The sequence below is a fragment of the Macrobrachium nipponense genome, chromosome 8, assembly GCF_015104395.2.
Source record: "Macrobrachium nipponense isolate FS-2020 chromosome 8, ASM1510439v2, whole genome shotgun sequence".
NCBI lineage: Eukaryota > Metazoa > Arthropoda > Malacostraca > Decapoda > Palaemonidae > Macrobrachium > Macrobrachium nipponense.
The window spans coordinates 2,837,187-2,853,691 of record NC_087203.1 but is presented as its reverse complement, the minus strand read 5'-3'; the positions used below and the strand labels follow the sequence as shown (position 1 = coordinate 2,853,691).

Here is a 16,505-nt window from a genome sequence, read left to right as displayed (position 1 = left end):
GTATCATCAGCACCTGAAGCAGACTGAAATTCATACCAAATACTTTAAAGTTTATGCTTCTGGCATACCTGGAAAAAAATAAAGGACATACAAAAAATCAAAAACCTTATGAAAACCTTGCATCATTCAGTGACCTTCCTCAGAATTTTAATTATGCATAGTGAAGGCATCAAAATAAACGGCCAGCCATAAATAACAGGTTAACACATGAATCTATAAAAAAGAAATAAGTATCTATTGTAACTTATACCTACAATATACATTTTAAAAACTCATACCAAAACAAGTCACATGATGATATACACAAAAACCTACCTCCAAATTTATGTTAATCAAAAAATAAACTTTCTTCATAAGCCTAAAAGAGTAGTAAATGTCCCCCTTTGAGTGACAAGGATTTACCAAAGGAATATCAAGGAGAGACTCTACCTTATCATCAAGGCATATGCAGTGAAATACAGTACTATATTTATAACAGTCACCTGCCATTCCATATTACATTTATGCACTATGTAGACTTTGGTCTAAAAGTATAATCAATAGGCATAACTGTGAGATAAGTATAATGCCAGTACCTGATCAGTACAGTTAATTCTCCACACAGCTTGGCCTTGTACAAATCATAACATTGATTAAAGAGGACAAAATAAACTTTTAATTCTTTACTTTTCAACAGTAAAATTAGTATTCATACTTGCAAAGTTCTTCTTTTGTTGTCTTCTGTGTGAATCCAAGCTCTCAGAGTTAATTCTGAAATAAATATCTCTGCTGCCTTACTGAACAAAACTGGGGCTTCTGCACTGATCATTTTGACATCTTCATCTAGCTTCATTATCCTTTTAATCCGGGCTAAGGGTAACTCTTGCTGTCTCATGTCAGTCTGTAATACAACATTACATACAACTAAGAAATAAAAATATAAAATATACCTGATAAAAAGTACCTCAGTTTACCAAATGTTCTAAGTCAGAAGTTACTGTCTTTTGTAAATACCTATTAAGTTTCTTCTTGAGTGGGTAAAGCAAGCTACTTGAGTAGTTAGTACACAATGAAAATAATAGCACTCAATTTGAAAGACATGAACAGTCAAGGGTCTTGACACTTCTGGTTTGCTCACTACATCACGGTTAAAAAATCATTGTACTTCTAATGCTTTTAAATTATACTGACCGTTATCTAAAAATGATCTTTACCTAGAGCATTATACTTGAAAAATAAAAAATCATTATCAAAATATTGGGTGTTTCCTCTTTGCGTAGTCTGTGTGGATCTTACAGCAATACTTTAAATCAGAGCCTCTAATAATGAGAAATTATGCAATTAAAAAAAATTAAAATTTTCTTCCTAAAAACCCATCCCTTCTTTTAATGAGTCAGCTCCCTTTCCAGACATTTGAAGAGTAGTAAATCCAAATCCCTCAATCATAAAAAAATATCAAATTAAGTGCATCTGCTGATCTGAACAGATCTATTGACTTTGTGTTCTGAAAAGTTTAATCAGTTCTAACTTTTCCTTGCCACACCCATTCTGTTAGATGCCTTAGCTCTTCCATCTCATCAGTATATATTAAAACAGTCTTGCACCTCTTAAACATGAATAGAGATTCCCTTTGCGGAATGCCCAGATACTGTTCAATGGGAGACATAAGTAATCCATTCATATCTATGCATCTGGTGGCACAAATTTTACAGATTCCTATGTTGTTTTACTTTTCTCCCTTTCTACTGCTTTGACAAGGATTATCTACCAATAGTGGTTTTACAGATGATCAAATCAAACCAAAACTTAATTTCCATTTTACAATGGTTATTCTACATGCCATGTTTTGAAAATATATACAACATCCACTGACTATAAGTCAACAATTATATAATTTATATCATGTCATGGCTGTGTCCTACAACAACGAACACTTATAATTAAAATTATTTCTAAAAAGCTAAAACATCATAAAAAATTAACCATTTTAATCTTAAAATACAAAATTACTGAGAAACCTTGTTAAAATAAATATATTTTTATAATAAAATTAAGTTTTATATATAATTACCAAGTACAGTCCGGTCCCGAATTTGTGCGTGTTCGAATTGTGCGATTTCATCTTTTATGCGGTTGCTAGTTCTCAAAAATAGATTTTCTGTATCTGCGAAGCCATTCAAAGTCTGCGAGTCATGCGCCGCAAAACGTATCAAATCTATTGTCTTTTCAAGTATTTTAGGTGGGGGGGTTCGCTGGTGTCTGGGAGAAGGGGTGAGGGGAATGCTTGGAGGAAAAAAAACTATTATTCCTCCAAGGGGGAATGCGAGAGAAAGATTTCCTGCTCAGCCATTAGCTAAGATGGAAGGCTCTGCATCACGCATTTGTGATGTCATACCGCAGTGTGTATGAATGATCGGTATCATCACCATTGTCATTATTCAGATCTGTGAAGTGTACTCTGAATGATTGGTATCATCATCATCGCTATAAATATTATTCAGATCTGCGAAGTGTATTCTGAAAGTTTCTGCTCAGCCATTAGCTAAGACGGAAGGCTCCGCCTCACACATTTTTTTTCCATTTGTGACATCATAGCGCAGTGTGTATGAATGATTGGTATCAACATCATCGTCATACGTATTATTCAGATCTGCGAAGTGTATTCTGATCACCTGCACCATGTATGCATTTGCCTAGAAGCGGAAGAGGAAAACCTATTTTCTCAAAACTAAAAAGCTTGCTTGCCCTTAAGTTAAAGACGAAGGAAGGAGCAACTTCCATTTTGGCAGCAGTCGACAACTTGAAATCTGTCATTGCTGAACATGAAGTAAGAATTTTTTTTCTAGGTTAACTTGTTTTGACTGACTTTTGGCATTTGATCATTTATTTTTTTTCTATTGTTGAATTAGGTTGTGATGAAAATGACTAGTAAAAGTGATTAACTGAGAAGCAGATGTGTGAGAGAGAGAGAGAGAGAGAGAGAGAGAGAGAGAGAGAGAGAGAGAGAGAGAGAGAGAGAGAGAGAGAGAGAGAGAGAGAGAATCGTTCAATCTAACTTTTCAAGAAACTGTCATTTCATGGTGAATTTTGAATTTTTATAACTTCTTTTTAAGAAATTGTAATTTAATATCAAATTTTGAATTTTCATCAAGTTCTTTTTTATCGTAGAATAAATTTATATGAAAACGATTACATAGTGAACATGCCGGACAAAGAAACTGAGACAAGCGCTCATAACCAAGTTTGTTAGGTCTAATGGAAGTGAAGACGCGCATGATCCGCTAGTCCCCGAAACCTCAAATGGTTCACAAAGTCTTCCTTCAGTAGAAGAACTCTTCACGGAGGATGAGATAGAGGAGTTTGAAGGTTTTTTGGCAGAGGATAGGTATGGAATTTTTATCATAAAATTAATATTAACCCTTAAACGCCTAAGCGGTATTTCAGAAATGGTCTCCCGTATGCCTAAGGGATTCATGAGTGAGCACCGAAGCGGAAAAAAAGTTTTTTTCCTAAGTCAGAGCACGCTTAGTTTTCAAGATTAAGAGTTCCTTTTTGGCTCCTTTTTTTGTCATTGCCTGAAGTTTAGTATGAAATCATCAGAAATGAAAAAAAAATATCATTATCATATATAAATATTGGAATATATACAGCGCGAAAAAAAAATTTTGAAAAAAAATCATATATTGTATTCAAATCGCGCTGTGAGCAAAACGGTCAAAGCTTAACGAGGTAATTTTTAATTCGTTGTATTGTACACTAAATTGCAATCATTTTGGTATATAACACATCGTAAGTAATGATAAAAACAACACAGAGAAAATATTATCACAAAATGATGCATGAATTCGTTACGTGCGGACGTAAAAAAATGTTTTTTTCAAATATGATATTGTTATGATACAATAGTCATACTTACCTGGCAGATATATATATAGTATAGCTGTATTCTCCGAAGTCTGACAGAATTTCAAAACTCCCGGCACACGCAGTGGACAGACGGGGTTTTAGTACCATTCCCGCCGCTGGGAGGCGGGTATCAGGAACCATTCCCATTTCTATTCAGATTTTCAAGTCCACTGTCTCCTGAGGGGAGGTGGGTGGGCGTTTTGGATAGTCTGAATGCAGTTAGACTCAGAGCGGGGAGGTTTTTGTGGTACCTCTCGAAGTGGGGCTGTCTGAGTAGATCTATCCTTAATGGAAGCGTCCTCGGGAAGTCTACTACAAAGGCCATGACCTCTGTGAACCAGTCTCTCGCAGGCCAGAACGTCATTCTCGTCCCTTCCGACACTGCAAACTTCCTTAGAACCTCCCCCAGGATCTTGAACGGGGGAAAGGCATACAGGTCCATCCCCGTCCAGTCCCAGAGAAGGGCGTCTATCGCCACTGCCCCTGGATCAAGCACCGGGGAGCAGTAGAGCGGAAGTCTCTTCGTCCTGGACGTCGCAAAGATGTCTACAAGAGGACGTCCCCATAACCCCCACAGCTCTTGGCATACATCCTGGTGAAGGGTCCACTCGGTTGGCAGAAGTTGACCTTGCCGACTGAGGAGATCTGCTCGGACGTTCTCTACTCCTGCTACGAACCTCGTAAGGATTGTGACGTCCCGTGTTTTTGCCCACAACAAGATCTCCTTTGCCAGAGCGAACAGGGACCGAGAATGTGTTCCTCCCTGTTTCTTGATGTAAGCCAGAGCTGTGGTGTTATCCGAGTTGATCTGGACTATATGACGAGAAACTTTTTCTTGGAAGAACTGGAGCGCCAAAAAGATGGCTGCCATCTCTGAGGTTTATATGCTAGGACACCTGTTCCCCTCTCCAGGTGCCTGACACTTCTTCCCCCCCCAGTGTTGCTCCCCACCCCGTGGTGGACGCGTCGGAGAACAACACTAGGTCGGGGCTCTGAAGCTTGAGAGAAACACCCTCCGACAGCTTCACCGGATCGAGCCACCACTTTAAGTGATGCTTTACCTCTTTCGATATTTCCAAAATCGTATCCAGACTCTTCTTGTCCTTCCAATTGTCCTGCAGGAAGAACTGGAGAGGCCTGAGGTGTAGTCTCCCCAAGGATACAAACTTCTCCAGCGAGGAAATGGTCCCCAGCAAACTCATCCATTCCCTCACCGAGCATGATTCTTTCCTTAGGAAGACTGACGCTTTGTCTAAGCCTTGCTGCTGACATCCCTGAGACGGAAAAGCTTGAAAAGCCACTGAATCCATCTTGAAGATCTAATGACACCATCCAATCGCCTGGTTTTAAGATCCCAAGAACTGACCGAGGTGTCTCCATCTTGAATCTATGTTTCTGCACGAAAAGATTCAGACTGCTTACATCCAAGACTGGTCGCCAACCTCCCGACTGTTTCAGCACCAGGAACAACCTGTTGTAGAAGCCCGGGGATTCACAGGTCCACGACCTGTTCCACCGCTCTCTCGAGCATTTGTCGAGCAAATCGTATAGAATCTGCTGCTTCTCTTGATGGTAAACAGGTGATAAATACCTGGGTGTCGTGCACAGTGGGGGAGGCTTCAAGAAAGGTGTCTTGTATCCCCTCTCGATGATGTTGAGCGACCAGCTGTCTGCATCCCTCTCTCCAGGCTTTTGAGAATAAACGAAGCCTGGCTCCTAGCGGTGACTGAAGGACTGTCATTTCATTTCTTACCCCTGAGCTTAGAAGGGCTCTGCCTCTGGAAAGGCCTCTTCCTCCAGAAGGTGGCCTCGAGGATGCTCCACCTCGAAAGGGCTTCTGCTTCTTAGGAGCTTGCATTCGCGAAGACGTCGAAGGGACTGCCGTACGTCTCGAAGACTGAGCTAGGTGGTCTTGGGTCGCCTTTTCTTGCAGGCTGACGGCCAGATCTTTGACCATAGCCTGGGGAAAGAGATGGTTCGAAAGAGGGGCATACCGCAATTCTGCCCTCTGTGAGGTAGAGACCGCCTTCACAGTAAAACTACAGTAGAGCGCTCTCTTCTTCAAGATTCCTGTACAGAAGTGCGAAGCTAGCTCTTCAGAACCATCCCTGACGGCCTTGTCCATGCATGCAAGAACGCTGGACAGCTCCCCCAGGCTAATCGAATCAGGACTACGTGACTGCGTATCCAGGACCCCTAAACACCAGTCCAAAAAATTAAACACTTCTATCATACGGAAGAGTCCCTTAAGATGGTGGTCTATTTCAGGAGTCCAAGACACCTTTGCTGATGAAAAAAGGGATCTCTTCGGTGCGTCCACCTTGGGCAGACGAGGGAGCTCTTAGTCCGACGTCCTCCCCTGTCTCATACCAAACGCCTGCCTTGCCTGTAAGTCTTGAAGGGGGCAGGGCAAAAGAATTCTTGTTTTGGACTTTTCTTGACTTCATCCAACTATGTATCTTCTTAAAAGCCCTCTTGGTCAAAAGCGAAGTAGCCATCTTCACGATTCCTGGAGTCTTGATGGCTTTCGAAGATGACAACTGAGAAGGGGGAGAACGAGGGGCCGAAGGTTGGAATTTTTCTTCAAAAGAAGCACGGAGTAAGCGCACCAAGACTTGAAATCCAAAGACACCGGTGTTGAAGATTGTTGCTTCCTCCAACAAGTCTCCTTCCTGATGAGAGTCAATCAGATGAGTAGAGTCCAAAATATCATTCGAGCGTCTGCGAGCGTCTGGAAAAACGTCCTGTTGATCGTCTTGACGAGAGTCCAGACAATCGTCACGCTGAGCGTCCATACGAGCGTCCAGCAAAGCATCATGCCTGGCGTCCTGACGAGCGTCCATAGAAGCGTCACGCTGAGTATCCAGACGAGCGTCCAGCAAAGCGTCACGCCTGACGTCCAGCCGAGCGTCCAGCCAAGTGTCACGCCTGGCGTCCAGCCAAGCGTCCAGCCGAGCGTCACGCCTGGCGTCCAGATTAGCTGCCAAACTAGCGTCGTACAGGGGTACCTCGAGATACGAAAGGCTCAACTTACGAAAAACTCGAGATACGAAAGCTGACAAGAAAAATTTTACTGCTCTACATACGAAAAGTTTTCAAGATACGAAAGGTTTCTGAAAGTCCGAGATTCGCCCGATAACTATTTCGAAACTCGCACCGCATCTTAGTCCTAGTAGACTCGCCACCATCCTCCTGCTCTCCCATTGGTTCCTGATGCTAGCCAAGCCATGAAATCCTCTATTGGACAGCATCCCTCCCATCATGCATCTTATGTGGTGTGCCTTCGCTCGGCCACTTCGCACCCGAAGCTTTATCCTACGCATGCGGCATTCATTCGGTCCAACGATTTCGTTTAGTATCGTAAATTCGTTAGTGATTTCGTTGTGCTACTTTATCGTGTTGTGAGAACCTAATTAGTATACGTACTACATACGTAAATTAATTACGTACAGTACATATTAGTCATGGGTCCCAAGAAAGTTGCTGAAGTTCACAGAAAGAAGAGAATGCTTTCTATGGAGACAAAAATGGAGATAATAAAAAAGTATGAAGCTGGCTTGCGGTTGAGTGTGATCACTAAGGAATACGGCCGAAATCCTTAAGCAGAAGGAAGCCATCAAAGCAGCTACACCTTCCAAGGGCGTGACTATTTTGTCCAACAAGAGAAGCCAGGTGCATAATGAAATGGAAAGGCTGCTTCTTGTATGGATCGAGGACAAAGAAATCGATGGCGATACGATAACCGAGACGGCAATCTGCCAGAAGGCCAGCGCTATTTTCGGCAATTTGATTGCCCAAGCCGAAGACGACGGCGGAGAGGGGACATCAACGGCAACCCCAGAGTTCAAGGCTTCTCATGGGTGGTTCAAAAAATTCCGTAAACGGACTGGCATCCATTCGATGGTGAAGAAATTGAAATTACGTAAAGTATAAAAAAGTAAAAAGAAATGTAAAAATAAAAAAAAAAGACTAAATACATTTTATTTTAAGTTTTTTGTAAAGTTAGGTATTACAGTTTTGTTAATGTGTTTTGTAAAGTTTGGTTTGTTTTTCTGACATTTTTTTATGTTTCGTAAAGTTAAGTGTACGTATCTGCCGTTTGTCCTCTTCCTCCTCTGCCGCCATTTTCGGAGATAGCCTCACTCGAAAGGTAAGCTTCCACATTTTATGTTACAGTAATAATATTTCTTGTTTTGCATTTTTATTATTAAGTTACGTATTGAATGGTCCAATTGTTGAATATTTTCATTGTTTATAGGTCAATTTAGCTTTATTATGAAATTTACTGGGGTGTTTTTGGAGTGCTTGGAACGGATTAGCCCTTTTACATGTAAAATGTGGTCCAAGATACGAAAAACTCATGATACGAATGGCGCCTCGGAACGGATTAATTTCGTATCTCGAGGTACTACTGTATCTGGCAGCCGACGGAGAGACCCTCATAGACGAGCGAGGGGCGTCTCGGCGAGCTACGTGACTCTGCATAATCTCTTGCAAACCATCCTTGTTCCGAGGGTAACTATGTTTCTTTCTCTCAACTGAAGCACGTTTGGGAAGATGATCCTCACGCTCTCTAGACAACTGCTGGGGAGCTGCACGAAATCTAGAGGGTGAAGCATCAGGAGAAAGAGAGGCGCGAGGAGAAGGAGAAGGGGACTGCCTGGACCTCTTGATTGGCAGTTTATCATCCTTCCTTCTGCAATACGGCTTTGCCTCTCTCTCTGCAATCAACGAGTCAAGTTGTTGTTATATAGACAGAATAATCCTCTTTGACGGAGAACCTTCCTTCTCAGGCGAAGGGCTGATCCTGTGAGAAGATGAGGGGCGAAGGGAAGCCCTCCTCCTTCTCACATGGACCGCCACGGCTCTGTCTCTAGAGCGACCGGGGCGCTCAAAAGCACCCTCCTGCGAAGCTCGCAAATCAGAAGGAGATAAAGGACGTGAAGCGTCCTCCTCCCTAAGACCAAAGATGACGGCCACCTGTGCGACATCTTGCATCTTTGCTCTCTTTTGCGGCGGAAAGTCTTCAAATTGCTCAGGAGACTACCGCAAAGCAGAAGGAGCTAACGGACGTGAAGCGTCCTCCTCAGAGGAACCAAAGACGACGGCCGCCTGTGCGACATCTAGCATCTTAGTTCTCTTCAGAGAGCGCGAGACCTTCCGAGAGCTCCAACTCCTGCGCGGGGAGGATGTCTCTGATGACGAAAAACAATCCTTCAAGATTCGAGCACGATCCTTGGCAGCCTGGGAAGTGTCCACGGGTCCTGCCGAAGGGGCATTATCCACTACCACCTCACTGCACTATTAACACTTTTAAAGCGAGCACTTTTGATTCTAGGCTACGTAAAGATTCCAGAATCATAGATAGGGCATTACCCTCCACAGACACTATTGCAGGGCCCGAAGGCATTACAGGTTTAGGAGGAATAAATTCTACTGGAGGGGTAGCAGGTGTAACATTATTGCCCTGACATATACTGCCTGATACACTCTTGGAGGAAGACCTCCTGATCCTATCACGCTCTAACTTACGTATATAGGACTCGTATGCCTTCCAACCCGAATCAGACAGACTTTCACACTCCTTGCAACGATCATCAAACATACACACATGATTTCTACAACTCGGGCACACTGTGTGGGGGGGTCTACCGAAGCTTTCGGTAGCCTCACCTTACATTCTTCCATACAACATACTCTGGCGCTAGTCGAACTAGACCAAGACATCTCAGTTAAAGGAAATAATCAAGCCAAAATCAATACAATCCACAATTAGCGTATGCCTAGCCACAGATCCAATATCAAAAACGAAAAGTCAATCAGGATACTCAAGTAGCAAAAGAAGTTCCAAAATCCAATGACGGAGGTACTGAAAACAGGTGTTGACAGTACCGGCGACAGAGAAAATCTGAATAGAAAATGGGAATGGTTCCTGATATCCGCCTCCCAGCAGCGGGAATGGGTACTAACCACCTGTCCGTCCACTGCGTGTGCCGGGAGTTTTGAAATTCTGTCGGACTTCAGAGAATACAGCTCTATATATATATATATATATCTGACAGGTAATCTTCATGAACAAAATTCACAACAAATCCACATATTGTGCTAGAGACTTCCAGTTTGTTGCAAAATGAAGGTAAATGATTGGATATTACTGGAATGTAAGAGTTTTAGCTTACAATTGCATTTTTCTACCATTTCGGGCGAGTTAAAGTTGACAGAATGTCAAAATTTTTCTATTTATCGTGATTTATAAGCAAATATTAAAAAAATGATAAAGGCTACAAAATTGAATTATTTTTTGTTGCATTGTAAATGTGATTGCGCACATTTTTATATATAGAACACAATACAACGGATAATATAAGATGATGAAAATATTACGACAATGTGACTCGAGCATTTCGGAGATTTGCGGCCGACACACCGTGCGCGGAGCGAACGAAAAAGTTTTATTCAAAGATTTACCGTAAATCCAAATAATGTCCTAGAGACTTCAAATTAGATTCAAAATGAAGGTAAATGATTGAATATTACTAGACGGTCAGAGTTTTAGCTTACAAATGCGTTTTTCAACCATTTTGGTCGAGTCAAAGTTGACCGCATGTCAAATTTTTCCTACTTATCGTGATTTATATGCAAATATTTAAAAAATGGTAGAGGCTACGAATTTGAATTATTTTTTGTGGCATTCTACATGAAATTGCGCACATTTCCATATACGTATAGAACACAATATAACGGATAATATAAGACGATGAAAATATTACGACAATGTGACTCGAGCATTTCAGAGATTTGCAGCAGACATATCGCGCGGAGCGAACGAAAAAGTTTATTTCAAAAATTTACCGTAAATCCAAATAATTTCCCAGAGACTTCAAATTTGTTTCAAAATGAAGGTAAATGATTGAATATTACTAGAACGTAAGATTTTTAGCTTACAATTGCATTTTGTTACCATTTCGGTCGATTTAAAGTTGACCAAAGGTTGAAATTTGGGCAATTATCGTTATTTATATGGAAATATTTCAACCCTGATGAAAGCTACAACCATGGGTTGTTTTTGGTTGTATTCTACATGAAATTGCACACATTTTCATATATAAAACTTTATGTAACGGCTAATATCACACGGTTTAAACATTACGACAATCGAACAAGTATTTTTTATTTTTTCGGCAGTTACCGCGCTGATGTAAGGAAGTTTTTTTTTTTTTAATTCAGCATAAATCACAATATTGTGCTAGAGACTTCCAATTTGCTGCAAAATGAAAGTAAATAATTGAATATTACTAGAATGTAAGAGTTTTAGCTTATAATTGCGATTTTCGACCATTTCGGTAGAGTCAAAGTTGACCGACGGATGAAATTTTGGCACTTATCGTGATTTATATGAAAATATTTTAAAACTGATAAAAGCTACAATCATGGGTCGTTTGTTGTTGTATTCTACATGAAATTGAGCATATTTTCATATATAAAACTTTATGTAATGGCTAATATAAAATGGTGCAAACATTACGTCAATCTTGACGAAAAAATTGCAGATTTTTCCAGAAGAGTTAACGTGCAAACGTAAGGAAAATGTTTTTTCAAAAAATTCACCATAAATCGAAATATTGTGCTAGAGACTTCCAATTTGTTGAAAAATAAAGGTAAATGATTGAATAATACTAGAATATAAGAGTTTTAGCTTACAATTGCGTTTTTTTACCATTTCGGTTGAGTCAAAGTTGACCGAAGGTTGAAATTTTGGCACTTATCGTTATTTATATGGAAATATTTCAAAACTGATAAAAGCTACAACCATGGGTTGTTTTTGGTTGTATTCTACATAAAATTGTGCACATTTTCATATATAAAACTTTATGTAATGGCTAATATCACACAGTGCAAACATTACGACAATCAGACCCAAAAATTGCAGATTTTTTCGGCAGAGTTACTGCGCGGATGTAAAGAAAAAATTTTTTTCAAAAATTCACCATAAATCGAAATATTGTGCTAGAGACTTCCAATTTATTGCAAAATAAAGGTAAATGATTGAATATTATTGGAATATAAGAGTTTTAGCTTACAATTGCGTTTTTCTACCATTTCGGTCGAGTCAAAGTTGACAGAAGGTTTAAATTTTGGCACTTATCGTGATATATATGAAAATATTTCAAAACTGATAAAAGCTACAACCATGGGTTGTTTTTAGTGGTATTGTAAATGAAATTGCGCACATTTTCATATATAAAACTCTATGTCATGGCTAATACTATAAGATGGTGCAAAAATTACGTCAATGTGACAAAATAATTTCAGAGATGTGTCACTGATGCTTTTTAGTGCAAGAATAAAGAAATTCGCACATGCGCGCCTAGGTAACGCTTATAAACAAAACAACAGCTTGATCCGTGATCTCCCAGCATCCCTCAAGGTGCGTGATTCAAAAGTTTTTGCCAACTAGGCCTATAACTATTTTTCCGCGAATTTAAAAAAAAAATTTTTGCATTGACGTATCATACGTCCAATAGGCACCCAAAAGACAATTTTTGTTGATGTTTAATACGTCCAATAGGCGTTTATGGGTTAATAACAGGTAAGTATTATTAATATTAATTTTAAAAATAAAAATTCCATATCAATAAACATTACCTTAATATAATTTATCTAGCCCGATTAACCACATTGAGAAGGAGGAGGGAATCTGAGTACAATTTCCCTTTCAGGCAGAATAGGACATAAAACAATCAAAGAGATATATATCATAGGCAGTTAAAAACTCAACCCAAGGTCTAAGATACTAATAACTCAAAGTCTCCAACCATAATGCCGCCGAACTGTGGTAGTAAAGGACAAGGAGTAAGTGCATAGTCACTCCTTCTGTCCTAAAGTCAGGTGACCGACCAGGTGACCAGTCAGACGAATCAAGGACAGCAAGGCTGCACCCTGATGACTTTATCAAGCACTACAACGACACCTGCTCTCTCACGAATGTCTAGCGCCAAGAGAGAGGAGGCATGTATGGACAAACTCTTTCCCTGAAAGATGAGTGCTGGACTGCCTGGGCGATTCAAAGCTAAGCAAACATTGGGGGTGTATCAACGCAACCCAACGTCGCCAACAGTGATATCGGCTCATGGCTAACTCCTGATTTAAAATAATAAGGATACTCCTCTCGCATCCAAGGGCACACCCTCCAAAATGAGAGATCCTTCAAACACCAACATCCCCTCTTCCATCTTCGTCGATAGCTAGCAAAAGGATGAAGAAGAGAATTATCAGAAGAAACAAAGGACAAACCTCCGAAGTTCCTCTATGTAATTTCCAAAGCGTAAGCGTAAATTTCGGATGAATACATGTCTCGTCCTAATGTTAAAGGGCGAAAATATGTATACTAAAAGATGTTGGCATATCCTTGCTGCCGACCCGTAACACAAAGTAGAAAGGCGGTTATCAAGGCCATCACAAAAAGTGGTTTACATATTAATGATTAAAGTCAATTAATTATTAATATCAAACACATTATATACATATTTATTCAAAATAAAAAATTAAAGATCCCACTGGGAAAATGATCAACGGCTAGTCAGCAAGAGCTCACAAACATACGTCTTCATCAGAAGACGGCCGAAAGCAAAGTGGAGTGTTTACATCCAGGCAGGCGGGGGGCTACCCGCCTACCAGACAGTAGTTACTGCCTAACCCCCTTGTTCAAGAATGTAATAGCCGTAATTCCAGCTATGCTGAAAGTAATTCCTTATGTAAAGGACCGAGGGTTTGTATATCGTGTAGGAACAAATACTCTTTCCATCTCTTCTTAATGTCTTCACCCCCATGCAATATATATTTCCATCTCCATCCTTGATGACACCCAATTTACCCACATCCTGTCTCTGTCTTTTCCTCAAGTTTGAAATCTTACTATCTATCTATCAAAGTGCCGTGTCTTGGACGTTGGCGGTCATTTGCCTCCACCTCTCTCGATCTCTAACCGCTTGCATTAGTTGAGGTATAGTGTAATCTCCATCCCAGTCTCCCACCAAGCTGTCCAAGTATTTTACTCTTTGTCTACCTCTCGCTCTCCTCCCCTTTATCCTTCCAGTAAGGCACAAATGCTCTATCTTCTCACTTATTATATATCCAACAACATTAATTTGTCTCTTCCTTATTTCTCTTACAAGGGCTCTCTGTGTTCCAATTCTTGCAGTAACCTCCTCATTTGTCACTATCTGTCCATGATCCATACATGAGGGTGGACCACACATGCACTTTCAGAGCTCTTGTTCTTGTTTGAATTCCTATTCTGTTATTTGTTAAAAGATGTTTCATATTCTTAAAAGTTTTTAGCTATCAGAATCCTCCTCTCAATATTGTTTTGCTCTCGCATCTTGTGTTGGTATACTGCCCAGGTAAACAAAACTGTTAGCTTGTTTTATACTTATGCAGTTTATCAATATATTACAATTTGGTGGATCTTGATTCTTTGATGCAACCACAACTTCCATTTTTCTTACATTAATTTTCAGTCCTATTTTTTCACTCTGTTAATTGTCAACTGATGATTGCAGTTTTTCAGTTGTGTCCACAATGATTACTGTATCATCTGCATATCTGATGTTATTAATATTTACTCCTCCAATCTTAATCCCTTCCATATCCTCTATACTTCTAAAGATGATCTCTCCATAAATTGCAAACAGATCTGGTGATGATACACATCCTGGCAAATTCCTCTCTTTATTTCCACCCATTCTGATAAGTTGTTGTCAATACTGACTGCTGCCATTTGACTCCAGTATAAGTTGACAATGCGTTGGATGTCCTTGCTATCTACGTTTATTCTTTGTAGTATTTCTATCAACTCAGTGTGCCTCACTCTATCAAATGCTTTTTCATAATCTATAAAACACATATATACATCTTTCTGAACTTCTATGGTTCTTTCTGTTAACATTCACATTGAAAATTGCGTTTCTTGTTCCTTTCCCCTTTACAAATCCATATTGTTCCACTGCAATTTCTGGCTTTAGTTTTTTTTATTATTCTGTTTAAAATCATTTTTAGAATTATCTTTGTTATGTTATCTGGCTCATTAAACTAATGGTCCTATATAGATTGCATTCAGCTGCACCAGGTGTCTTAGGTATGCCTATGAAGATGGATTTGTACATCTCTTTTGGTATGTAACCTGTATCATATCTTCCTGGCCAACTCTGCAATTTTTCTTAATCAAAATCTCCCCTTGCTAATATCATTTCCATTATAACTTCATTGTTACCTGGGCTCCTTTCCTTTCTTAGAACTTTTAAAGTTACACTGATTATTTCATTGTCTAGTATATCAGGTCCATGCATAGGCATATGTAGTCTCAGTTTTTCACCCCTATTATCTTCAAAAAGGTCCTTTACATATTCTTCCCGTTTCAAAACCTCTTCAATTTCCATCACAATTATTCCTTCATAGTTTTTAATCACATTACCTCTCGGTACTTGTTTACTTCCCACTACCTCCTTTATCTTTCTATGCATGCCCTCAATCTTATGCTGTCTTTCCCGTTCTTCCACTTCCCTGCACTGCTCATTAATCCAACTTCTTTTGCCGCATCACAAGCATGTCTAATTTCCAAGTTTAGTTCTTCATATCTCAGAGGGTTGTTTCTTTGTTATTCTTCTCTCCTCCATCCTATCTAATACCGAGTCAGTCATCCATCTCTGTCTTCCTCTTCTTTCCTGTTTGGGTACCATTTCTTTTGCTGGTTCAGTAAATGCTATCCTTAACTTTCTCCAATCTCTATCCATTTCCTCTTCCCCTTCTAAAGGTTCTCCACTATTTACAACTTCATATCTGTTACACACTTCCACTCTGTATTGTTCTTCAATTTGTTCATCTGTTATGAGAAGTTTCAGTTGTCGTCTTTTTTCTTTTTTCTTCTTACAGTGGTACCTCGAGATACGAAATTAATCCGTTCCGAGGCGGCCTTTGTATCATGAGTTTTTCGTATCTTGAACAGCATTTTACATGTAAAATGCCTAATCTGTTCCAAGCCCTACAAAAACACTCCAGTAAATTATATTTCCAGGCCTACAACACATGTTCTAGGGTTACGACGCCGATCCGACGGAAGAAATATGACTCCAAAAAGGCAAAATACTGTACATACTTGAGTAATATTCAACGGCATGTAATGTTCAACCCCATTTTTACTGCATATACATATTAGGACTTTAGCATATGTCCCTTAGCAATAAGCCTAGCCTATGTTAGCAGTTGCTACTGTAGCCTAGTCTATGATTCTGACATCTAAACCTAAGAAGCTAAAAGCTTAGAATATGCCAATAAAATGTATAAATAATCAGTATGAACTCATTTCAAATAATTAATTAATCATTAACTATAATACACAAACAAACAAAAAAAAAACTTCCAATCGTTTGTTTACATTCAGCTCTTACAAGTACCGAACGAACGCCAAGCAATCACTTCTCCTAGGACACAGTAAGCCATAAATTTTCATTAGTATCTCTCTTCAACTAATGAAACTACCAAACAGTATAATAACCATTCATTTCTATTCTTTATTCTATCTTTACCTAATGGAGATACCGAGTTACTGACAGCTATAATGA

General features: G+C 39.6%; 1 protein-coding gene across 1 annotated transcript in view; it reads right to left on the bottom strand.

Annotated features, from left to right (window-relative positions):
* The window catches only part of LOC135222583 (nuclear transcription factor Y subunit gamma-like), a gene marked incomplete at its 5' end in the record, with an annotated part of 199,834 nt that overhangs the window by 99,921 nt on the left and 83,408 nt on the right, over positions 1 to 16,505 (bottom strand). The window contains 1 exon segment of the mRNA XM_064260657.1: positions 695 to 880. Coding sequence (XP_064116727.1) covers positions 695 to 880 — 186 coding nt within the window.